Genomic DNA, 27237 nt, shown 5'->3' with positions numbered 1-27237 from the left:
AATTACATATATGTAAATTGAGAGTACTCTAAATATTTTAAAAATTGGCTATAAAAATATATCACAGGGTATCATTTTCTTACTTTCTATCTTTAAAAGCAAGTTTTCCTGAGCTAACATAGATGACACATCCCAGGTATAGCCTTTTATTTGAAAATTTAACTTTTATAGTCTATAGGTCATTATATTTATTCTCAACTCTGAAAGACACACAGAGACTATTTCTTTTTATTAATACATATTAGTTTTGCAGAGGGGGTTTTCACTGTACATATGTACCATGATTTCTAACACCATGGGTATTTTAGCTTCATGTATGAAATTTTACTTTCACACCAAAAATAACACAGTGGTATCACATTAACAGGAAAATACTAGATGTTGCAGTAGAGTAATTTGTGAGTCTGTGGATAAATACGTAGATGTGTATACATAAATACACACATATATACTTCTACCCATGCCATTTCTATGACTTGTGCCAATTATTCTGAGGATCATGGAAAACAAAGCCAGCTTCTTTTGTCTTACAGAATATATTCTCAGTACGGCTAGAATTTATATCATGTTGTATCTAATCTACGTGAAACTGTTTTCAGTCTAAGTTCTGCATTCTGCAACTATAAGTCTATTTATGCTTCATGTGTATAGTCTTTGACTCACAACCTGTTTGTGTATATATACATATCAAAAGAATGGCTTTTTATTAAAATTAACACTATCTCTTCTGGTAGAGGACAATTCAATTAAATTGTCATTAAATTCCTTTCATATGTAATACATTGATAATATAAAGATTTTTAAAAAGTTCTTCCTTCAGAATCCAGACCTTTGATAATGATTTTCATATACAAATGATTGGAATCATCAGTATCTAAATGCTAAGGAAATAGAACTACTTGGGGGTTTAAAGCAGTTTAATCTATGAAAAGCTGAGCCATAGTTGACATTCTGATGTTCCAAAAGCTTAGATTATACCCTAACAACAAAATATATCTCATGATGAAGAAGAATTTTGATATATTTAGAGTAATTTTTAGATAAAATAAAACATAGGATAAATCCTAACTAAAGCACTTTTTGTTTCTTTCATTGTTTATTTCTTTGAATTTAAATTTCAACCTCTCTATGAATCACTCGTTTTTCAAGAATCTTTTAAGAGTTTTGGCAATGAGTTTTCCCCCCTCCTCTTTTTAGAATTCATATTACTACACAATAGGGAGAAATAATTTCTTTAGAGTCGATCACTTTCAAAATTAATTGTGGCTAATTTCTTGCTATAATTTCTTTACATCTTTACAGAGAGTGTCGACAGTACAATAATGTCATGTTGTGGAAAAATAAAATAATGATGTCAACAGAAAAGGAATATAGACACAAAACAAGGGAAAAAGAACATTTTTTTTAAGTTACTGTGCTCTATTTTCTGAACCTGTCTCCTGAAAAAAAAAAAATCTCACTTGGCAGGTGTGTGTGTGTGTGTGTGTGTGTGTGTGTGTGTGTGTGTGTGTGTGTGTGTGTGTGTGTGTGTGTGTGTGTGTGTGTGTGTGTGTGTGTGTGTGTGTGTGTGTGTGTGTGTGTGTGTGTCCATTTGATTGGTTTTCTGATATTCTGTATGCTGTACAAAATGTCAAAGCAGGAAAGGATTTTAACTGTTTCTTTTGGGGCAGATGATTGAGGGAGAGCCTTGGGAGTGCTGGATGCAATGAGGTAGTTCTTGCTGTGGTATGTGATATCGTGTGATTAACAAACTCCAGATCACATGGAGAACTGGGTGCAAGTGAGACTGAGTTCTCTGTCCATAACAATGTGCTACCTTGAGCTAACATGGTGGTACTGAGAGGGGAATGAATATATATAACAAAGACAATCATTGCCTTCTTCTTGAACAGCTGCAGCCAGTCCCACTAATGGACGTGCAAAAGCAGAAACTGGCAGCATAAGGTATGTGTTCGTTTTTACAGATGGTACTGCAGACAAGTTGGTAATTGAAAAGGAAGTCATGTACGTGAGCTGTTTGATGGGGGCAGGGGAGAGACAGCCTATTACAGGACTTTCCTGTGTAATTGACTGAGTGAGTTATTGAAGAGGCCGTCTTCCCGTGAAAGATTTCAGTTATTACAAAATTACATCATTATTCTTAAAGGAAATTCCAAGTGGTCTTTTTTTTTCATCATGTTATTAAAACTTTTAACAAGCACCTTTGATTTCCCTGTCTGCACACAGTACCTCGATAATGAAATTATCTGCTCATATTCAGCTTTACCTGTAGCAGTCCCAGAAATCTTTATGAAGGATACTCCTTCCATTTGAATAAGGACATAACATACTATGCTCCAGTTTTCAACCACTGCTAGGATCATTCTAAATGCCTACAATTTTCTTCATCCTGAGGACATATAAAAAGTGAAATAAAGTGTGATATAACTTTAACAGACTCAAAACTTCAATTCTGACCCATTCCTTAATTTGTCCCACTCTTACTTGTGTATTTTTAAAAGTCATGAAGAATGAAATGGTACAGGAATCATTCTCAATATATCAGTCCTGCTTTCCACTTGGTATCAGGGTCTGTGATAGCAAATTTAAAGTTTTTAAACCTCTGTATATTTTGCTCTTAAGCTTTGTTTCTTTTTAGATGGAAATAATCAGTACCTACTACTCAGAGAACTAAATGCTACATTCTCAGCATCTACTTTGTGCATGCCCTGTAGGTTTGAGTGCCTTTAAAATATTTAGAATGTAGAATACCTATTTGTCTTTTAATTGCTTTAAAAAATAATGTACACTAATGGCACAGGAGTTTTTTTTGTGATTTCCATACATTTATATAATGTACATTGATCAAATTCACCCCATTACTCTTTCTTTATCTCTCATGTTAGAAGTTTTCAGATTTTGTTATTTTATTTCAATGCATGAGAATACTTTGTCATTGTTATTCTTTGATGAAATAAAAGTATCTCACTCAGGAAAACAATAAATGTAAACTCAATAAGTAGATGAAGAACATAAGCATTTATAGTTGTGCAGGATGCTAAAGGGAAAACAACCATTTTACCTTATTATCTGAATCTTGGGAAATTTGGTAAAAATAAACCTTATTTCTTAGAATTGGCAGGACTTTTTGCTGACTAATGATGATACTAAAAATTGCAAAAGGTCTGCTTCTGGAAACACTCAAATACATAAATTCTTGTCAACTGTTACCCATGACTGTGTTTTCCTACAACATGTCAAAAACCCAATATCATTTTCCTGCTCCACCTCTAGCCAGGGCGTGTACTGAAGCAGAGACTTTAGTTCACTATCACCCATCGATGAGGCAGGAAGTATGTTGGGACTTCTGCTGGTAAGCAGTGGCTTTGCTCATATACTGTTAACAAAACGTTGATGCAGCAGGATCGAAATACACGTGCTTCACTCTCTCCATTTCTCACCACTGCCACTTTATAGGCCAGATGCTCTATTCTTCTGGCTATAACTATATTTCTCAACCCTACAACTGCTTATTGCTATATCTGATCATAGATGAGTCATTTCTTTCTACCTCCTCAAAACTTGAGTAAGTTGGGTCAGCTGTTGATGGGTGACTTGAGAGACAAAGAGATAAAGGTTCTTCAACATCAGGCTGTGTTGGAATATTTCTGATAAAAATTCCATCTCCTCTTTAGTACAAATATTTAAAAAAAATTAAAGAATAATAGCTTTGAAGTGAGGGAGGCCTAGGTGTTTATCATAGCTCTATCGGGATTTTAACTAGTTACTTTTAAAGTGGACCTCATTGAATCATTTTGAAAGTATCATATAGTTAAGACTAGGCCTTTTCATGTTATCCTGCACACTTAAGATGCATGTATAATGGTGAATGTTATAGGCCAGACAAGAAGTAGTCAAACAAGAGTAAATGTGGTCAAAATGCCTTCTGTGCATGTATGAAAATGGAGGATTAAGACTTGTAAAAATTAGCTTTGGAAAAAAGAGTGATGGGGAAGGTGAATCTGGTCAAGGTACATTGAATTTTATGCATGTAGGGACATCTCAAAATGAAATCCTACTGTACAACTGATACTAACAAAAAGGTGAAGGGGGGGAGAAGAGGAAGGGGAAGAAAATAAAATGAAGATGAAAATATATAAAAGAAAGCCATATCCAATGATTAATTCGGAAATGCTTTGTAGAATCTTATCCTGTCTTTTTGCCTACATTTAGAGACCAGGGTGTATTTTTTGATGATAGGTAAGTTAAAGAATTGCTCTCAATCTTTTATCTCATCAATTAAAGCAGAGTAATAATATCTAATTATTTATTCACTTTCAATCTAAATGAAGACAATATATAACAAAGCTCTTAACCTTGGGACCCAGGAGATACAAAGTCTTTAGATATATCTTTTGAGGGACATTCTTTGGAACATTCTGAAGTTATTTGTAAAATATTTTATTAGCCAATTTTTTCTAGAGAAAATGTCATAAATTTTATTGAAAGAATTTATGACATCCAATAATGTCTGAGACCATTGAAGAATGAATATTTATATAACTGCCTTGAGGGCAGTATCACTTGTTATCGTTTTTACCAGCATGAAAAAATTATTGTTATTTTTAGCTTATTTCAAAATCCTAATTGTCACTATATATTGTAAAGGTCACTTTACACAGATAATACATAGCTATTTGTCTCTCCGATTAAATGCTTGATAGATGGTCATTTTGTACTCTAGGCTTTTCTTCAATATTTATTTACCTCTGAGGTTTTTTTACTGTTTATAGTGTGAAATACGTCCATAATAAATGTGTTGGTTAAATATATAAATGAAATCTCCAATGACTTTATGAAGATAATAAATTCTTCTAGTCTGAAGCTAAAATTTGCTTAGAAGATGCTAAAACTTTTAAGTCTTCTTCAACAAAGTTTCTTTATTATATGTATTTTTTCTTCTCAGTGTCTGATTTTGGGACCTGCCCAGTAGAGCAATTTTCCAGCCGTTGTTGTGGCTGAAGGAAAGGTGAAAACAGATACACGGGGGTCAGCAATAGAAGCATTAAGTGACCTGAGTAGTTCTTTTGACAATAATGACTTTCACGTGGAATGAAGAAAGAGTACAGAATAAATTTTCAACCATATTTTGGCTGTCCAAATGCATACTTGGTTTAAAGGCAGAGTGTGATTACAGAAACAGCCTGGGCTACAATATCAAAGATCTGCCTTCACTTAGTTCTTGTTATCTGTGTATGACCTAGGGTGTTCAGTTTGTTCCTTTATCATACGCAAAATAAATCAAATAAAGGAAAGTGGGGTTTAGGGTGAGGGTTAGGCTTTAGGGGTTAGGGTTATGGTGTTAGGTTTTATATCAGTGTGACCAGTAATAGGTTTTATATCAGTGTGATACATTCCGAAAATCTTCAGTTTTGAAGATTATGCATGGATAATTTAAATGCTGATACATACATTGGAAATTTTGGTTTTCTGGTTTTCTATTACTGGCAAGAGTGACAGTTGCATATCAGAAGAGATGAAGCTAATGTGTGTAACATGATAGATAGCATTACCTAATGTAGTAGGTAACTCTCTACATGGTGAGCTGTATCACAGGATGTCTTAGGCAATATATTAGTACTAGGGAATTATTAAAAATAGGAGTTGTTGTGTTGCTTCTAACAATGTCAGTTTAGTTTGCGTAAGTCTCCATTAGTGTTGCTGTGGCAGTTAAGAAGTGAATTGAACAATCAGAGCACACAGATTTCCTTTCCAAGCTCTGAGATAGGTAATTACAAGATGGGTGCTTAGCTAAATTTTATAGAGTCCCTCTAGTTTTCTGGCAAGAAATATGAGGTCAAAGGGTCATTTCAAAGTAAGCATAGACTTGCTGTATTTCACAATTTTAGTTAGAAAAAAAACCAGCCTGGATATTGGTAACTTCCGCCATTGCTCCTGGTAAAATTCTACTAACTTAAAACTATTGACTACCTTTTATTTTTAAGTGTTGCTAGCAGCTACATTTTGTGTATTTCATAGGCTTTGTTCTGTAGTGAGTTGCAGCGTTCACTCTGCTTGGGAAAAGGAAGCACAGATATGGCCTTCTGTGACTCATTGTGGTGAATGTTTATGATAAATAAAAATAATATTAATTTATGACAGTTTCTATACATGTGTTATAGAACTGATAGTTCGGCAGCACTCATTAGATAAATTTCAGCTCTGAGATTTGTTCATGGAAAGTATTTCTCTTTCTTTAGATAAAGTTTCTATAGAAAAAGTTTCATTGTTCATGAACAATATGAATTTGGACTTTATATTTTTAGCAGATTCCACTAGAAAGTCTGGAAGATTACAATGTCTGTGCATTGCTATGACCCCAAATTCTAGCACAGTGCCAGGCACATTCAGTTATTATTCCCAGAACTGTATGCAATTAAATTTACCACTGAAATTTTATTACTGCAAAATTCTACCAGAAGATTCTATCATAGCCATCTGTGAATTTCCTTAAAATGAAAATTGCAAAGAATTCTTGATAAAAATCATATAAACACAGAAAATATTTAAAGAGTTAAAGTATTTGGGGTATATCCAGACTAACAGCACATATATCAAATTTCAGATTATTCGATTTAAAGTGGCTAAGATATAAAACCATAAAAAATGTGAGTAAATAATGTGCTTATCAAGGCTTGTTACGTAATTACATGGTTTCACTATGGCTCTTACTCATAGAAAAATATTTTTAAAAAACATTTTTTGCACAAATTCCTTCACCAATGGAGATTTTTAATATCTTAGCACTATCCATGCCTCTAAATGATAAGCAACTTGAAAAAATAACTCATCAAATTCACTTTTTATTAATCAGATGAATTTGAATCTTGTTAAAAATGAAATCTGAAAGCCTTAAAATTTTTTATTTTGTCTCAAGTTCTAAAAGAAAAAGAGTAATAAAAACAGCCAAATTGATTTAAAGGCATTTTTCCTCTTCCTTTTTTTAATATCATATCTAGATTTGCCAACACGTGCCAAGTCTCAACATAGAATAATATATAACTGTACTAACCAAAAAAAATGAAAATATCCCAAAGCAAAATTTGACCAGATACTTGGAAAGAAAGTTTAATTATAGTGACACACCATGTTTAGATGCAAACCTAAAGATTAAAAGATCTTTGGTTTTATTTTTTTTTCTTTTCTCTTTCTTGATAGACTCCAAAAGCAGTGAAAATGTTGTTGAATATAACAAGACAGAACATGTACTTTTAGCTAAATGTGGGTACACCGTTTTCTATATCAAATCCTGGCATGTGTGTTGATCCAAATGCATTATATTCACTACTCTTTGAACATTAATATTGTGATTGTAATAAATTTGAAATCCACAAAAAGGAACTGGTGCTCTGAAGTCTGCTCACTATTTATTGGAAATAATTAATCACTAATTAATTGCCAGTTTAACCCTCCCCCACCCCTTCCATCCCTTGTATTTGATAGTGCCTTCCCTGTCCCTCCCTTTTTTTCACACAGAACATGAAATAACTTTGAGAAGTAACATGGAGATGCGACTCTAATGTATCCTCAACCTCACCATTCAAGTCAACAGTACTTGAAGCTTAATTTTCAAACAATCATTTTCTTGAGTTCCTGGTTTGGGGAGAAACTTCTTAGTCATTAGCAACTGTCAAAACCACACAGAAGTCAGATGTACTCTTAGAGATATTCAGAGGTAGAAAATGCAACTTTTGTAAATGGCTTGTGATAAAAAAGTAGTCAGCTTTCCTTCATTCACAGAAGAGAGTACAATGTGTGCTAAAAATGTCCTTCAGGAACACCAATTGGTATTTTCCACTAGCTACTTATTCCTATCATTTCCTTTCCCAGCACCATCCTTATCCACAATAAGTTATTGTTATCTCTTCAACATGTGTAGAAAAAGAAGAAACTTATTATTTAAAGATACCCAGGTGGATGCAGAGCTATCCGCGATATGTGACTATAATGACAGAGATAAAGGAGGGTTGGAGCTTTCTCTAACCTGACCTAGTAACCCTAGCACCTCTCAAGAAGCTCCCGTCAAAATAGTTCTTGAAATATTAAAAGTGGACTGTAGGATTGAACATTGTCTCCAGCGGAGGGACCCTGATGATTTGATGAGGTTAAAAGGGATGAGTAGAAAAATATTAACAAGGTGAAATTTAGGGCATTGACTTCAAATTTTCCTAAATAAACACAAATTTGATGACTATTAAGAGACATAGTTTCTGTCCTTAACAACGGACTTATAAAGAAAATAACACAATATCTTAAAACCATTCCATTCAGCATTGACTATGAATGGGATAGAGTATTTAGTGATTTTCTTTTAAATAAAGGCCAATCTTAGTTTAAAAGTGAGGTCCCATGGTTTCCCTTATTTGCAATAACTAGTACATGTCTGAGTCAAGCAGAAAAGGTCAGATAAGTTGATGTTAGGGAAATGAACCCTAAGATATGTATTCAAATGTTTTTTTTTTCTTTCATGCAATTGTTTCTAACACATTTATAAGATTATTTCTTTGTTGCTTTGTATGTCCCTCCCCTGAGGTATAATCCCTGCTTTCACTGTATTTGATGTTGGTATAATTTGTGGAGGGGAAGTGAAAAACAAATCATTTAAATAGGGATACAGGTGGACCCATTGCAACAATGAGACGTACAAGTCATTATGTTGAAAACGAACTTTACAACTTTGGTAGGGGGGGAGGAGCGTGGGGGGGGGAGGATGGGATGGGAAGGGGAAACAAAGGAGGAGGCTACAATGCTTGATAAGAAATCTACTCATTATCTTGCTCATGTAATTGTAGCCCCTCTGTACAATATTTTCACAATAAAAAATTAAAAAAAGTGAGGTCACCATCTTTTGGTGGTAGGCAACTTCTCTGTCCCTGAATGGGATCAGAATGAAGATAAGTTCAAGGAACTGCTTCCTATGTCTGACTTAGGCTTGCTGGGAATGAGCAAGTCTGGGTTCTCACCCGTGCTGTGGGTTCATAGAGACGTGATTCTATACCCTGGTCACTGTCCACTTCTCCCACCTCTGCTGCTTTCAGAAAATTAAGTTCACACAAAACATGGCTCTGTGAAATTTACCGAAGTGCTAACTGTTGAAATGGGAGCTGACACTGTGTATGTGAAATATTTCTCACCTTCCTCCCACTCTCCACCTCCATGCAAGCAGGTACCTATTGAATTGGAGGTGTGAACACTTAGATATTTCACTCTGACTCAACTTTCCATTCTCACATTTGATAAGATAGGAACAAGTGAATGCATTTGATAATAGCCAGTTGTATCTTTAACTATGCCTTGGATGTTCAATGATGAGATTTAGGGAGATGACAACAAAACTAAGTGTTTTTCTCATACTGAAAAATCACAATGGAGTCCTTGTGACAAAGAACTCACTGAGTGAGCATTTACTACCTCTTGGGCAATGTTTTAATTTTATCTGTTCATATGCCTAATACCCTCAGCATCTCACACTATAAAAATGGTTGAAATTTGAATACTGAGATGCTAAGTATCTTGGCCTCGCATTGTACCAAGCAGTTGGCAGAGACAGAGCTTGAATACTGGAGCCTGACTCCTAAATCTGATTATTAACCTCCAAATTCTGACTCCTAAATCTGATTATTAACCTCCAAATTCTGACTCCTAAATCTGATTATTAACCTCCAAATTCTATCCTTCCTTCAAGTAAGTGGAATCAAAGTACACCTGATGTATTTAAAATAAGATAGAGTTTACTGAAAGTATAGCGACCTTTGTTGCAGTTCATAGCTTGCTTAGAGCCAAGAAATGCCTGTGAAAACCAGTACTGTAATTTCAGGGTTTTCCCTCTAACTAATGAAGGGCATTTGCTTTGCAAGAGAATTAAGCACCAAATTGTGCAAGGGTTGAAACACTCACTGAAATCAGGCTTACACCCACTTTGGCATGCTGTGTCAAGCAACCAGGGCATAAGGGGGAAAAAAAAGAAGCAGGCTTAGAGAGAATTGTTACACATGCAGATTTGAGCCTCAGCCATCTATGTGGGTTGCTTTCCAAATGGACATTTACGTTGCCTTCATGTGGCTGAAGTTGGAGTGGATTTGCCAAATGTGTTATTTAGATCTAGGAAAATGAAAGGATGGCCCCTTTCAGGGAAGTTACACAATTATAATCTAGCAAGGTTCAGCAGCTTATTTGGGATGCACAGGGAGCCCCAGAATGGTCAATAAACACTACCTCTAATAGCCCATTGGTTTCTGGGAGGCCTCAGATCCTCAACTTTTGCAGGGGGACCCATTTGGGAATTGTGGACCTCTGACACCCAAATTTGATACTAGTCAGTAGTTTGGGATCTGGAAATTTAGAGGGCATTCCTGGTCCTGAATTGGAAAAAGGAAGCTAGAATTATCTTCATGAAAATCTAGCTTTTATTATATCACCTAAAGTGGCACCACCCGCTACACTAATGAAATCGTGTTCTTGGTTTAAAAGGGCAATTGTTAGGCTGACTTTGTGCTCACTCAAAACATTCCCCCAATCTTGTTAAGTTATTGCTCTCATTTTGGATTTTTATAGCTGTGCAGCTTACCAGCCCTCATTTCTTTACGTTTCATTCATTTTCCTTGTATTGATGATTAATGGAGGATGTCGAATGTTAAGAGTGAGCAGGCATCAGCAATTGCAAGATCATAATTAGTTTAGCTGACGAGGGCCTCTGATAGCACTTGCATCTGGATGGAAAAATTACCCTATAGGGAACTGGCTGCTCACCAGGTCTTTTTAGTGATACATTGTGAAACACCCGATGAATCAAATGCCCTTTCAATGCCAAGAAAGTGTTCCAGTCTTGAAGCCAAAATTATGTCTGCAGAAAGCTTTCCATTTGAAATGTATCAGAGTACAATTATAACCATTGTACTTTCTTGGCAGGCTCCCCACTCCGCTACAGTATGGACTTGAGTTAAATAAATCGCCTAAATTTTATGAATCTCTGAAATTTTGACTTATAGCATTTGTAATATTTAATTTATAATAAAATTAGGTTCCAGGAAGACTTTTTCCACTCCTTATCTAACATGCATATTTTATCATTAAAGGCTTTGCTTCCTAGCGAAAGCAGAGCTGAGCCACAGCAGTTGTTTTTTTTTTTTTTAGTTTTTTATTTTATTTTATTTCATTTTTTCTGCAGCAAGAGAATTCCATTTCCTGCCTGTTCCCATTTGCACCTACAAACACAGCCTGGCTTGTTTCAATGAGAAGTTTGATGGGATCATTACTTGATAGCAGAATGCAACCAGAAATACTAATTACCTACTTTTAGATATTCTTAGATTGTTTTGGAATCTGTTGATTACAGAATTCAAGTCACTAAAATCAATTTAGTGTTTGGAAAAGCTTGTGATTTCCAAGTCTGAGTCAAATAATATAAATAAATAGCCGTTGATGGGAGTTTGTTGTCTAGCTTAGGCGGGCAGCTCATAAGGGATCTCATAAATAATACTGTACTTCTTCCTGGCAGAAGTTTCTCAGGTCCTCCCAGCTTGGGGAAATAGAAAACATTCTCTCTTAGACTTTATTGTTGCAAAGGAAGCACCAGAATTGAGTATCTGAGGCTCTTTTAATATTTTGGTAGTGTGAATGTCATTACAAATGGGGTTTGCTTTTAAATGGCTTATGTGGTTCATTATTCTAAGCTTGACTGTATTTTTAAAGTTCAGTTTGCAGTGTTGCAAAATCCGATAAACATAGTTACTTTTCTGTCTTTCTGACTTTTGGTTTTTTGTTTTGACACTTTTAAAAGACATATATATATATGTGTGTGTATATATATATATATATATATATATATATATATATATATATATATATATATATATGCCTTTTAGAGCCATCATTAAAGGCACAAAACCCAAAGTTCAAAAAGTTAAAGCTGTTTCTGTGAAAAGCCTTTGGTGCACAACACACCTCATCCATCACTGTAGGGTTAATTATAATGAAAATCAGTGGTGCCTATTAAACACAATTGAACCTGACCTCATTATAGGCAGTGTGGTTTTATACTGTCATTGTTGCAAGGCTAAAGACAAAACTCTTGGGTTGATTTGGTCTAACTCCATGGATCATGTGACTCACCTTTGACCTCGGTGTTTTTTTTTTTCCCTCTCATTTTAGAGGCGAAGAGGCTCGGGTGTTTTTTGTGCCAATTGCCTGACCACAAAGACCTCTCTCTGGCGAAAGAATGCAAATGGTGGATATGTATGCAACGCGTGTGGCCTCTACCAGAAGCTTCACTCGGTAAGAACTTGCCCCAGTGTTTCAGGAAAAGTCTTTACAAAGCAGAGCTGGCCCGGCCTGTGGTGTGATAAGTCCTGCTGCCTGGCTTGTGGTGTCTGGCCCCCATGGTAGTATAATACAGTCACTTTGAGTGCACATGTGATTTATGGTGAAAGGGGTTTGGATGTTATGGGGAGATATGTTTGAGATCATTAGTAATGCATCATGCTTCTTTTGATATAAAGTAAGAAAATGATTGATTTCTGGGAACTTCACATAACAGACAGTTGAAGTCATGTCTATCAGAATTTGGTGGGATTAACTTAGGTAGGAAAAAGGAACTTTCTTAAAAGTTTCAAAAGCACACATTTAATTTAAAAAAAAAAATCAGTACTCATCCATGTTCAGTATAACCTACAGAGCAGAAAAGAAAAGTTTACTTTCCAGTTTAGAAATGCACGTGGTTGCTTGGGAGCTAGAGGTCAGTGACATTCAGAAGTCAGGTTCTGAAGGAAGAACACAGAATGTCTGCAGTGTTTCCAGAGGGTGTAGGCAAGGTGTCTGAGGTGTAGAATAGCAGGCGTATTGGGATGAGGTTACATGCAAAAGTACCTTGTGCTTCGTGTTTTCTTTTTTTTAATCTCCAGCTGGCTTGAATTCATTGAATTTTCCCAAAATTTTAGTTATAATTCTGTAATGTAACTTAAACTCACAAATCTCCCCAATTTGAGTATACATTTGACTTCACAGAGAGATTATATAGTTTAGAACAATGTATCTACTAACACAAGAAGTCTTTACAAGAGAATTACCCCCCTAGTAAACAGAAATCTATTTCCTTATGCTTTTTTTTTCATTTTGTTTGGCTTTTTACCATCATCCATAACACAGCCAGTAAATAAATGATGGCTGTAGTTTTAGACAGAATATCTTCATAAGTGGACCACTGGAAGAACTCTTATAAACAAAAACAGGCTGATAATTTATAATAAACCATAAAAATCTTAGTTACTTTTTAGCATGTGGAGAGTAAAAAGATCCTCACCAACATGTACAATCTAAAAATTTTATGACATATACCATTTCTGAACAGCAACCAGCTTCAGTGTTGTAGTGACTACTGACATTGATTTTAATTGAAGTCTAGACAATGATAGGCCAAGAATTAATTAATTAGATGACTGCCTTGCCCCATTATGATAATTTAACCACTGTGATATAAACTATTTTCTAGAAACGATTTTAGTATTCATTTCTCCAGAGGCAAGATATTCTTAATATTGAATTTACTTTATAAACTATAAATTGAAATACATAAAATTATGCACATATGAAATGTGTACAAAAGTTATAAAAGTTTAGAAATGAATGAATGGTATGTCCCTTTATAGGATATTTGTGTATGTTTGTTAATACATGTGTGCTAGTACTGGGGCTTAATCTCAGTGCTTTATATCTTGTTCTGCTTTTTCACTTAAGGCTGGTACTATATCTCTTGATGCATGCCGCCAGTTCTGGCTTTTTGGTAGTTAATTCAAGATAAAGAATCTCAAAGATTTGTCTGCCTGGGCTGGCTTTTTAACTGTAATCTCAGCTCTTAGTCTCCTGAATAGCAAGGACTATTGGAGTGAAACATTGGCACCTGGCCTATGAAATACTTTTACAATACAAATATGAGCATCTTGTTCTGAATAAAAGAAATGTATGTGGCATATTCAAGCTATGTGGAATTTTTATTCTGAAACTTACCATTGAATTATCAGCAAGGTATCTTTTCTAGTCTTCAAAATACCTTATGAGAACAGAAATATTCATAAAAAAATTAATATTTGTATCTGTTTAATATGTAAAATATACTCCTTTGGACTGAGGCCTATTCTTTTTTAGGAGTTATTCACAAATTACAGATTATTTTATTCATAGTTTATGTAGGAATTATTCCTGTATTTTAGTAATCTTTTAATAAAAGCTTCTATACCACTTAAACATTCCTAAATTTTTTATCTGTAAATATGTGTCAATAAGAAACATTTATATGATGTTATAGACCAAAATTAGTTCTCTTACTATAATCAAAGTTTTTATTAAAGTCTTATCATCTTACCCATGGATTTTAGTCATGTAATATAAACACTTGTTGAATATGAACATAAATAGCAATCACATAATAACTAAGCTGAATAAAATACTTAAGCTGAATGTAAGTCAGCATTCATTTTAAGTAGAGCAGAATGACAGATTGGGCTTTTGAAGGCTAACAGATGAATTTAGATTACCAACACAAAGCTCATACTTTACTTGTTAGCAAGTAGAGTCTTACTTAGTGAATGTTTAAGTGTCATTAAAAGAAGAGAAATGGAATTGAGAGGAAAAATATATCCTTCATATGTAGCTTTGGTTAGCTAATATTTGTCCTTAAAGTTTAGTCATTTTTGTCTTTGATTATGTAGACTCTGATTGAATACTTTGTCCCTATTTAGAAAGATACATGTATTCCTCAGCTTAAATTTCCAAAATACTGTGGACTTAGGGCTACAAATAAGGGAAATTAATGTTCTCATAGACAGTTCTGGGAGTTGGAAGTCCAAATGCCAGTATGATTGAATTCTGGTGAGAACTTTTCCAGAAATAAATAGCCTTATTCTTCCTATGTCATCACATGGTGAAGAGAGATATTCTCTTTCAGACTTCTAAGGCCACAGCCCTATTGGAGTAGGGCCCTACCTTTATACCCTTGTTTAAGCTTAATTTCCTCATAATGAGCCTTTCTCCAGACACATCATGTTACGTGTTAGAATTGGAACATAGGTCTGGGAGGAGAGGCTCAAAATTCATTTCAGAGCAAGGCAGAAAGTTTTCATCATTCTCATTTGTGCCTCTCTCCTGTGTGACTTTCTTGACAAAATTTTGGTGCAAAACTAACAATTGAAAATACAGTTGAAAAATCATTTCTTCCAGTGTCATTCTATGCAATTTTATCTCAGAATGATGCACAGCTCCCCCCTCCCCCCCCCCTGCTCAAAGGCTGTTGAGTTTAGAAAAGCTTTCTTCAAGTAGATTAAAGTTTTCTGTCCCTCCTGCAAAGATAGACATGATTTAATTAGTCTAAAACAGTGTACTTTGGTTCCTCCTTCTGATCCTGCTTAGGGCAAAAGAGAGAGAAAACGCAAGAGAGATTTAGAAAATCTATAGTACAAAGCCAGTCCTTGCTTTGAACTTAAGCATGGTTTATATTTGTGAGGAATTTTTAATGCATTTTAATGTATTTTTTAATGTTTCCCTTTTATGTATTATGTGTGTTCTCTGCAGACTCCCAGGCCTTTAAACATCATTAAACAAAACAATGGTGAGCAGATTATTAGGAGAAGAACAAGAAAGCGCCTTAACCCAGAGGCACTTCAGGCTGAGCAGCTCAACAAACAGCAGAGGGGTAGCAGTGAGGAGCAGGTCAATGGAAGCCCCTTAGAGAGGAGGTCAGAAGATCACTTGTCCGAAGCTCATCAGAGAGAAATTCCTCTTCCGAGCCTAAGTAAATATGAAGCCCAGGGTTCATTGACTAAAAGCCATTCTTCTCAACAGCCAGTCTTGGTCAGCCAAACTCTGGATATTCACAAAAGGATGCAACCTTTGCACATTCAGATCAAAAGTCCTCAGGAAAGTACTGGAGATCCAGGAAATACTTCATCCATATCTGAAGGGAAAGGGAGCTCTGAGAGAGGCAGCCCCATCGAAAAGTACATGAGACCTGCAAAACACTCAAACTATTCACCACCAGGCAGTCCCATTGAAAAGTACCAGTACCCACTTTTTGGACTTCCCTTTGTACATAATGACTTCCAGAGTGAAGCTGATTGGCTGCGGTTCTGGAGTAAATATAAGCTCTCCGTTCCTGGGAATCCGCACTACTTGAGTCATGTGCCTGGCCTACCAAATCCTTGCCAAAACTATGTGCCTTATCCCACCTTTAATCTGCCTCCTCATTTTTCAGCTGTTGGATCAGACAATGACATTCCTCTAGATTTGGCGATCAAGCATTCCAGACCTGGGCCAACTTCCAATGGTGCCTCCAAGGAGAAGACTAAGGCACCACCAAATGTAAAAAGTGAAGGGCCCTTGAATGTAGTAAAAACAGAGAAAGTTGACAGAAGTACTCAAGATGAACTTTCGACAAAATGTGCGCACTGTGGCATTGTCTTTCTGGATGAAGTGATGTATGCTTTGCATATGAGTTGCCATGGTGACAGTGGACCTTTCCAGTGCAGCATATGTCAGCATCTTTGCACGGACAAATATGACTTCACAACGCATATCCAGAGGGGTCTGCATAGGAACAATGCACAAGTGGAAAAAAATGGAAAACCTAAAGAGTAAAAAAAAAAAACCTTAGCACTTAGCACAATTAAATAGAAATAGGTTTTCTTGATGGGAATTCAATAGCTTGTAATGTCTTATGAAAACCTATTAAAAAAGATACTTCATAGAGCCTGCCTTATCCAACATGAAATTCCCTTCTTTTTTTATGCTTTCTTTTAATGAGTAGGTTACCAAGATTTTAAAAGTGAGACAAATGGTCAGTGAGAAAGAATGAATGATGGTGATCGATCTTTTTTTTTTTGTTGTTCGTTTGGTTTTTTTTTTCTTTTTTTAACCTAGTAAATGGACACCATTTTGGCTTATGTGTATGAGGGAGTTCATCCCTACACAGTCCCATTAGACTATAATTACTGTGTTTGTAAAGGGATTAAATTTGAAAAGGGTTTACATATTATGAAACTAAAGCAGTACTGGGCTGGCCATTCCCTCATTTGTTCAAAAAAATTCCATAAATTCTTGCTTAAATTTAGAACTATCATGAAATCCTAGGTAGATGAGAAAAATAATTGAATCTCCAGAGCAATGGAAGGAAAATAGCACCCTCTCAAATTCAGTCTCCTCTCATTGACCATGTTTCAGATTTGGACCCTGAAATGCAAAGTGTGGTTAGGCTAGGTGAGAGAGCAGCAAGAAAGGTGACAGATGGTGGCACAATGTTTTTGGGCAAGCCCTGCCTGTACATACACATGCACACCCTCTTTGGTATTTTTGTCTTGTAGATGTTCAAATACTCAGTAGTCCTTGCATTTGCCATTTAGGTTCATTTTGTCCATATATATATATATACATATATATATATATATATATGTATATATATTCATTTGAAAAGGTCCCTACTGCTTTTGTGGTAATTTTATTTTAGCCAGATATTTCTTTGTTGTTTATAATGAACCAGTTTGGATTTTTTTTCGCTTTTGTATGCCTCCTGTTTGTCACTAATTCTCATTTGGCACACTATAACTAAAAGAATTCCCTTAGTTCAAAAGAATGGATGGGTACACATGTCAAACCATGGTTTTCATTTGTTAATAACACATGGTATTTCTCCACAAGGTAACCTGCTGTATTTATTTATTTTCTTTTGGTGAAATATAATTTCCAAACTTTGTGGTCAGGCAGCATCTAAGGTTACATTACCACAGGCTGACAGTTGGTATATGTACCAATCAATCCCTTCATTAGATTTATACAGGTTTAGTTAAGTAGCATTAAATAGGATTCTTAGAAGTATGGCTTCATAGTACTTTTAATACTTTAGGCTTTGTAAAAACAAAAAGAATCTATCCATGAAGGGAAAAGCTCCTCAGCATAACTGCTCAGGGAAATAGGGCTAAATAACTGAACATTAAATAATTGGTTAAAGGTGCTGTTAGTCGAGCCTCAATGCTTGCTACAAGGATGTATGTACAAGGACTGACTTTAATAATTTGCATTATATTGTCCCAACCAGTAGTTTATTTTTTGCCACGGAAATGTAGAAGATATTACAAGCTACTGGATGTACTGTCAGATTAACTTATTTCATTAAGGAAGTTGGGAGAACAAATAGGAAAAAACTTATTTTTCTAGTAAATATTAATGTATTACATTTCAAATAATGGTGCCTGACATATTGAATAATTATTTTCTACAGTGTACGTATGCAACAAAGATATTCCATCATGCATTAGAGTCAGTTCTGGCTCTGCCTAGCTGTTTACATTTGCAAATGTAGCAAACAAGGTAATGAAGCAACTATTTCTATTGCAGTAGATATCTTTTTGTGTGTATGTATGTTTGTGAGTGTGTGTGTGTGTGTGTGTGTGTGTGTGTGCATAAAAGGTGTAAACGGTAACATGAAACAAATGAAAAGTTCTTGATATAATGGTATGGAAAATAAGAAGGAAATGAAAATATTTTTATGCCTACTTAGGAAAAAAGGGTAGCACTATTCATTCCAAGTACTTCTTTTTTTTAATTTTTAAGCTCTTAACTCACATTGTTATGCTGAAGATGATAAACATATATCCTCTTTTTATTGTTTTGTTTGTTTCAAATGAAACATTTCAGAAATTATTTTGATAAGTGTTGCTGGAATCCGCAGCACTGATTTTTTTTTATTTGCATTCTGTAGTCGCATTTGCACTCCATTTTTACATTATTTCGCAGTTGCTTTTGTATTGTTTTGTTGTGTTTGGGTTTTGTTTCTTTCTCACAGTGCCGGGTCTCTTCTTTTCTTGAAGTTGGATGGCAGGTAGAGTTCAACAAGTTCATGACTGTTGTAGTGAATGAAGTTAAAAATATCTTTCTCATGTTGTGTTGTCATTTCCATTCTTCCATTTTTTTTGTTTTCTTGTATTTAAAAAAAAGTGAAAAAGGAAAAAAAAAGAGTGAGAGAAAGAAATCAGGACTAAGTCCTTTGCTTCAGTTTTATTGTTTAAGGGCCCTATTTGACCTCGCCTGGCTGTGGTGTAGTTCTAAGATTCACATAAACTGAAATAAAGAGGTGGAATGAGGAGCTTTGACACTCAAATGATTTTGACATCATTTATATCTTTGTTAAGAATTTTGATGGATGCGTCACCAAATGTACATGCAGATCTGAGGGGTGACTATGATCTGAAAAGAAGAGATATCCCAAACAACAATATTTAATTTATGTATTTAAAAATGGATTCAAATGCATTGTAACAATCTTCAAGCCCCATTACATATGGACTGCTCAAATCAACAAAATACCAGAGATTTGGTTCACTTGGACAATATTGCAGGTATTACAGTTGGACAAAATTACTCTTTAAACAGTTCCTCTGGTGTGTCAGACACAAATAGGTTGCTCATTGTTGACATGTATACCTTTGTTTTTCATTTTTTTTAATTTCTCAGACAGACATAGTAATAATGACTAGCATCAGAAAATACATATCATGGTTCTTGGAATATTTATGGTCAGTCTACTTTTTAGTAGAATATTCTTGGATAGCATTGACATGATAGAACTTATTCCATACTCTTTTATTATTAATTATTTTATTTTCATTTTTGCTTTCATTATTATGCATATTCTGGTGGAGAAGAGGTTGGGCTTTTTTAAAGTTGACAAATTATCATAACACTAAATATTCCATATTTTTGTTCCATCTCTCAAAGTAGATTACAATTTTTGTAAGACTGTTGAATCCTCTTGTCTTAATTGTGAATAATTTAAAATCAGATGTTTAGGTACTTTTTAAAAAGAATTTTCAAGTTGACTTAGGAATTTTCTGTTCTGGAAAAGGCTTCCCCTATGAGGAAACTATATGCCAACTAAAATCATATGTTATTTAAAACCTGTATGTCTTAAAATTTCTTTTCTGTATTCTCCATTGAATTTTGGATTGAACTTAAGGTATATTCACTTTTCCTTTGTTCACTTTTTCTCTCCTCATCACTCAGCCCTATATACATACTGTTGTTTGGGAGATAAAACTATAAAGAAGCAGCCCACCTCAGAAGATTGTGGATTGAGAGACACTACAGAACTCTAAACACAAGAAAAAGGGATGGAGTATCAGAGTTAACAAGTTCTCTCTAGAATTCAGGAGGTAGAATGTGCCCAATTCTTTCTACATGACATATTGAGATGTTCTTTATCAAAAAGAAAAAAAAAATCCACTTCTAAGATAGTTAAACTGTTCTTTTAGTAAAGGTAGATTTTAGAAAAACAAGCATGGGGATACTTTTCTAAGGTAATATTGAGGAGAAGAAGGAAAACATGATTAAAGAGCTCTTCCTTGAGGCCTGTGGGTAGCACATTATGTTTATGATTGCACATGTGCACATAATTCTATGATCCAATGCAGATACAGCCCCCTACAAATATTAAATGTATATATATACTTTAAATGCCTGAGGAAATACAATTCTTTGTAATAAATTGAAGGTTATCAATACTATTAAAAGTTACTAGTCTCTTGCTATGTGGCTGCAAGACATCACAAAGTGACCTGTCTTAAGATCTGTGAATGGTCTGCCTGTTTAGTTAATGAATCTCAGTGCATTTCTAGAAGGGAATTATATCTGCCATCCAGCAATGGAAGCATGGGGTAAAGAAGCTCACGGTCACCCTGCCTCTGTGCTTTGACATTAAGTATAGATCAATTCACAGTTACTTCTGTCTTATTAAGGGACATAGCCAGAATATCTAGGCATCTTTAATGAGCTTATGCTAAAACTTGCTGACTGCTAGACAAGGGAAAAACTGAAGGACTGAAATGCTCCCTGTATATGAAGCTAAATATCAAACCGTCCTTACACAATTAGATGGAATTCTATTTACCAAAGAAAATCTTCACCAAGGGCAGAGGAGTGGCTTCTTTGCACAGCATTTCCTTTGATTTGTTTATTGCTAATTTGTAGGGCACTCAGATCCTGATAGCAGAGCTATTGTGTAGAAAGCATCTCAATCCCAGTAATTAGAACTTCTGGAAGATAGTAAGGCAGAAGTGTGTGAAATCAGGGATGAAGAAAATATGAAATTCAATAGCAATCCACACGGAGATGGTGGGTAGTACATGCTCATGTTGTCATCTTGAAAAGAAATGTAGAGAAAAGGCAAGCATAAATTCATCATGAAAATAGCATTTAACCTGCAGCCAAAAAAAAAATGGTCTTTCACAATCCATAATGCCCACTGTGGATCCTGTGTTTACCCCCTGGTTATTACTTTTTGCAATACCTGAATTGCAACAAATCACTTTTCTTTTTGTTCCTCAGGTTCCTCAGCTGTAAAGTGGAAAAAATATATTAATATTAATAATATTAATAAATAATAATAAGGGTAATGTAGTACTTTTTTGTAAAGCACTTTGCAATCCTTGGTTGAAAGGCACCATAAGAGTGCCAAGTATTATGTGGCCAAGGGGTTTGTTTTAAACTCAGTTCCCAAGGGCCAGGAAAGGTTAAGGTCATTTTTGTTAAAGATGAGCTGTACATATTATAACTAGACAGCTTATAGTGTTGACTATGAAGGGGCAAAACTATTACAAGGCTGATAAAACCATAGTTTCTTCATGGCTACCAACAAGGCAAATATCTCAATGACAAATGCCAAATTCGTTACTTATTGGCCACATGGATAATCAGGAGGGATGTGGAGGGGTCGGGGATTGGAAGCATCTCAAAATGCCATTGTAAAATTAAACAGGAATATTCACCAGCAGTGAAAAAAATATGTCTTTCATATGGAATGATTTCATGTTGCTAAGAATTCAATTTGTAGTCCTGATTTGAATATTAGAAATGTTGGCTATAATAGTTCTGTTCTTACAACACATGGAAATTTTTTGTTTTATTTTATTTTGTTTTCATAGTTGCATGTTCATTTCTACTCACAAACATGTTCTCGGTGTATTTCTTATGCAAACAATCTTCAGGCAGCAAAGATGTCTGTTACATCTAAACTTGAATAATAAAGTTTTACCACCAGTTATCCATAATGGCTTTGGTATGCTTTATATGAATTTTACTTTCATCCATGGAACAAGAAGAAATACAGAGAGCATTGTAACATATAGAAAGGCTCTAAACTGAAGTGGTGAAATGGAATCACCATTGCTTAAAAAATTACTAAGACTTTGATAAAGCCTGAATTCTCTCAACTTGTTTTGTTTTGCTTTGCATTCTTTTCTTTAACCAATTTTATTGATAGATTTTTGTGTAAAAATATTCTAGTTTCTTTAGGAAGATTAACAATAAAAGTTATGTTTATTTCAAAAACATTTTTGAGTATCAAGTATTGAATGTTGAATATTGGGTAATGACTTTATCTTCCAAATATACTCTTGCTTCTGAAACTGATGCAGTTCAATAATAGTATGAATGTAATTTGAAGTTCTAGATAAATCATCTCCAAAATTATAGCTTGATATATTAAATACTGTGCTCAAAGTGAAATTAGCCAGATAAAGTAGATGAAATCAAGATAAGGCAAGGTTTGTGAAGACCTTGTTTTTAACCAGAAGGAAAAAAATCACAGAAAGAAGACATAATATACATAAGGACTGCTTTAGAAGATGTCCTGCAAATGTTTTGAAGTAATTAGTGCCTGCCCTCCTTAAATGATCTTCCTTTTTCATTTTGGCCAACCCAGATTAAATGAACAAGAGCTTATTTATTTTTTGTCTATGCATTGTCTCCCTTGTGTCACATTTTTAAAACATGAATAAAAACCCTCAGAGAGGCTTTTCCTAAGCATGATCAGCTTGATTCACAACTGGAAACAGAATCCTCTAGGTAGATTCAGTATTTGATTCTTACTTTAGGGAACACATTTTCTTCTTAACTAGTACATCCAGCATCCCAAGAAAGGAGAAATACATAAACAGCAATTTACTGTTGTTGCACTGGAAAGAAGAGGGTAAGATGCCCATTTCACCCCTCTCTCCCCTTTGGGTCCCCCACCTCTATGAGGATAGATGTTGGGGTTCAGAACTTCAGTGAACAAAGTGAACAGTAGTGCATATAAGCCCTAATCTCACAGATTATAGTAAGACTGAGAATTGGACAGTTCATTCCCCATATGTAAAGAGTTTCTTGGCTTTAAGAAGATTGCCATGAGCGAACACTTCCTTAGATTCCCAGATTTTTTTATTTTCATGAAAAAAAAATGGATAAAAGAAATTTCATGTGAAATCTCCTAATTTTGAAATGTCAGGGGCTGACTTTTTATTACATACACTTCAAGCCAAACCAAACAGTTGTTCAGAATAATTTCCACTCCTAGACTGCCAGAATGGGACTCCTAAAGTGTGAATGAACACTTGTGAGCTCGGGTAGCCATCATGGAGGAACCTGGGCAAACAGCAAGGGGTTGGGATGGGTTTCTTGTTTTTTGTCTCTGTTCCCACTGTGTCCGGCTGTACCAGGACACCCAAGAGCAAGGTGGCCACAGCACCTCTCTGATGCTTTCAGAGACAGATTCGCTTGAGATGGAAAACATTTACACATACACAAAATCCAAATACACTCTGACCAAATAAGCATAAGTTACTTTACCATTTTCATTTTCCAACTTTAAAGCCCCAGTGTAGGGATGTGAGGAGGATGGGGCGGGGGGGGGGGGTGCTGGGTATACATTCATTTAGCATGCTGGCATCAACAAATTTATCCTTTCACAAATGGCAAACTTTGAACAGTTGCTAGAAAGGTAGTAATGCATACTGATGCATTTTATTAATGTTTATCAATGCCCAGATACCTTTATATCCCATTTCTGTCATATTTTAAAGTGAAAACAACACTAGAAGAGAAGGCATCACAGTAGTGTGGATAGAGGAAATTAGATGTTACAACTAGTCATATAAATGAATAATTTTTTTAAAAAATTAAGCAAAAGTGTTTATAGTGAAATTTCATTTAGTTTATCCATCTGTGTTCCTAGTATCATGCCATAAATGTGTTTCTGTTGAGCGTATGTATGAGGTACACATCTGGTTCTCCCAAGTTCCTATATGATAACAATAACAAACATACATTTTTTGCAAGAATGCAATTGAGCCTGGTCTAGTAAAAAAAATAATAAAGAAAATATGCCAGGTACTGTTGGCCCACACTTAAAATCCTAGCACCTAAGAGACTGAGATGTGGTGACTATAGTTATGACAGACAAATACTAGAGAATCTTACATTCAGTTAACTAGAAAAGGCTAGAACTGGAGGAAAGGCTTAAATAGGAGAGCATGATCTTTTAGCAAAAAAGCCAAGTACAAGGTCCTGAGTTCAAGGCCCAGTAACTGGCACACAGGCAAAAAGAGAAAATAGAAAATGCTTCAATAGAAGGCTTCTGTAAAAACCTGCCCTAATGTAGTCATTTTTGTTTAGTTAACTGAGGATCTTATTTCTTACTTTGTTAATCCATATTTTTTAAACTACAGCATGCCTTTTATGCTAGTAAGCAACACTACAGGAAGTAGCACTTTTGGTTTCTCTTAATACCCTCTTACATATTCCTGTAGGTGCTCTTCCCACAAGGCAGATGTCCACTCTTTTCCTGTGACTATGTTTCTTTCTTTTTTTTTTTTTTTAACTTAGTTAACTCATGTGTGTGAGCACTGGCTGTGGATCAGACCTGGAGAAGGACCACAGAAGACATAAAAGACTGTCAAAATCTAGTTTCTTTGTTCTGCATTTTTATTTCATTTTTGGGAGGGTATTTCCTGAAGTTTTGGTTATTGGATTTAATCCCATTATACATGTTAGTACTCCGGGCAAAGAAAAAAATCCCATTATCTTCATAAAATTATATTCAAAAGTTGGCAGATACATGTCATCTCCACTGGAACCTTCAAGATGAGATGATATTTTAGTAGAAAAACTTGAGTATTTGTTAACGGTTGCGTGACTCAAGAAGTACTGAGGTTACAGTGTCTTACCTTTGATACTTAATAAAGCAAAAGGCAAACATGAAAATCCTAATGAACCTCAAGGACACACAGGGTTTTGAGAATAAAGTTGTTTTAGTTTTTCCCACCATGTGTTGCCCCTTAAAATGGAACCCAGAAGTCACACTTCCTAGGTGCATGTGAATATCAAATTAAGGCAAATCAGCTTGTATAGTTGATGACATGTGTTCTCTGTAATAGAAAAACACAATTAGGACAGGTCATCTGACGCTACTGACTGATGATGGCAATCGAGACTTCAGTATCCTCAAATGCAGTGGAAAATCTTTTTGTTCTTTCTGAATTGGTGCCAGCTGGTCTTGATTTCCATGACAGTCTCATATTTAAAGACTGCATTTAAGCTTTAACTTTGGTGAAAGTTGTCCACAGTAAGGGTATAGGAAAGTATTTCCCACTTGATGTCTTTGGGCCCTGGGCCAGTTAATTCACTTTCAGTCAGTTACCTTGCTAACATCCGAAGGTTTGAAAGGAAATAGGTTGTCATTTGCTTTTAAAGACATTGGATTCTATGATGAACTGTTTTCTTGGACATTTTATGTATGATTATCTTAAACTCAGGTTTGGTACTTTCAAGAGAATATCCTGTAATTCAATTTGTGGCCTCACCACCTTCATCAGCTCTAGGAGACAGATTATCATTTCAGTGGCTCAGGTTTAAAGATGAACACTAACTAAAGCCTACGTCCTTGGCTGGGCTCACATGCCCTCAAACACGAAGCACTAACTCTCTTTGACTTTCCTGCACCAACCAAGTTAATCTCAAAAGCAAACTCCAAAATCTTTCTTAGCTCACAAATCTACTTTTTCATGAAAAATGCTATTATGAGATGCTGCTAAAATGTAAGCTCACTTACAGAATGCTATTTTACATAGAATTATAAATTCGATATTTCTTCAAAGGTAGAAATACCTAGGGGAAAATGTTTGCCTCTTTTTTTACACAGAGTTGCTCTTGATAGTTTTAGAAAATAGGTCACATAAAATGACTTAAAAAATGAAAATCAATATTTTATAAGCATTCACACTTTGGATTATGTTTTTAATTCCTTTAGTCTTAGGAAGAATACAATCTTTTAAGTTGTTTTAACATAATGGTTTTTGATAACAATTTTCATGGAACTCTCAGAAAAGTTTAATACTGATGTCCCATAATAGAAAAGTTACAGAATTTCTAAGCACAAATAATGAACATTTACAATCCAAACAGCCACTAGAGGGATTATTTTCCTTTAAAAGCATTTTAATTATAAGTGATGAATAGAAGTAAGCCTATGATGATACTTGGCATTCTGTCCTATCAGTTTGCATTTGCGCAGTTAGCATTTAGCAAACATGCCAAGTTTATAAAAGCAGGCAACTAAAGCAGTCTGTACTATCTGTATGGCCTTGCCGTTGGTCTGAGGTGAACTCTTTTGGTCTCTTCTCCCAAGGCTCTTCATAAAAAAGAATTGAGCCTTGTACCTTCTACAATCTGGTAATTGTCTCTTTCCCAAGATGATTTACACAACTTGACTGACTTACCAATAAATATTTCTACACAGTCTACTGGTCATAGGTAATATACACATATATATGCACATACATATATATGCATACACATATATGTGTATGCACATACATATATATGTGTATACACATATATAAGATTATGTGGTGGAGTATAATATTATTGAATTTTAAATTGTCAACATGCAACTCAAAAAATCAACAAATATACATATACAATTATCATAAAAAAACACCAAAATCTCATAGGGAAAGTGAGCACATCACAATTTGTAATTAACTAGTTGATGAGGAAACCAGCTATACAGCAAAGCTGTTGACTCACAGAACCTGGAAGAATAAAAAAAATATACCTGACATACATGAGGCTATAAATTCAGTCCTCACTTCATCATTCCCAAAAGGCTGAAATTAGAAAGTTAGATATAGCACATTTCATATCCTGCTGGACAATAAGGATGATAACATTTAAGTTATCTTTGTTTTTAGATGGAAACAATTTCTGACAAAAATCTCTTCTGGAAAAAAAATGTGTTTTTTGTCAGATCACTATTCTACAAAATAACTTTATGTAGAAATAAAAATAATATAAAATAATATTCTTCTGGAATGTATTCTAAACTGAAAAGACCATCATTAATTTTGT

At 34.9% G+C, this 27237-nt stretch overlaps 1 protein-coding gene across 6 annotated transcripts in view; it reads left to right on the top strand.

The window, feature by feature from the left end:
* Trps1 (transcriptional repressor GATA binding 1) overlaps window positions 1–22114 on the top strand; it is a 236737-nt gene extending 214623 nt beyond the window's left edge. For all 6 annotated transcript variants that reach the window (XM_069991291.1, XM_069991289.1, XM_069991290.1 and 3 more), the window contains 2 exons: window positions 12190–12312; window positions 15601–22114. In XM_069991291.1, the coding sequence (XP_069847392.1) occupies window positions 12190–12312; window positions 15601–16662 (1185 nt within the window). In that variant the 3' untranslated portion in view covers window positions 16663–22114. The remainder of the gene's footprint in view (window positions 1–12189; window positions 12313–15600) is intronic.
* The last annotated feature ends 5123 nt before the right edge of the window (window positions 22115–27237 follow it).

Source organism: Dipodomys merriami, unplaced genomic scaffold (genome assembly GCF_024711535.1).
Source record: "Dipodomys merriami isolate MVZ:Mamm:240054 unplaced genomic scaffold, mDipMer1.0.p SCAF_4, whole genome shotgun sequence".
Taxonomy (NCBI): domain Eukaryota; kingdom Metazoa; phylum Chordata; class Mammalia; order Rodentia; family Heteromyidae; genus Dipodomys; species Dipodomys merriami.
The sequence above is the reverse complement of the archived record's forward strand: the minus strand, read 5'-3'. Positions and strand labels throughout refer to the sequence as shown.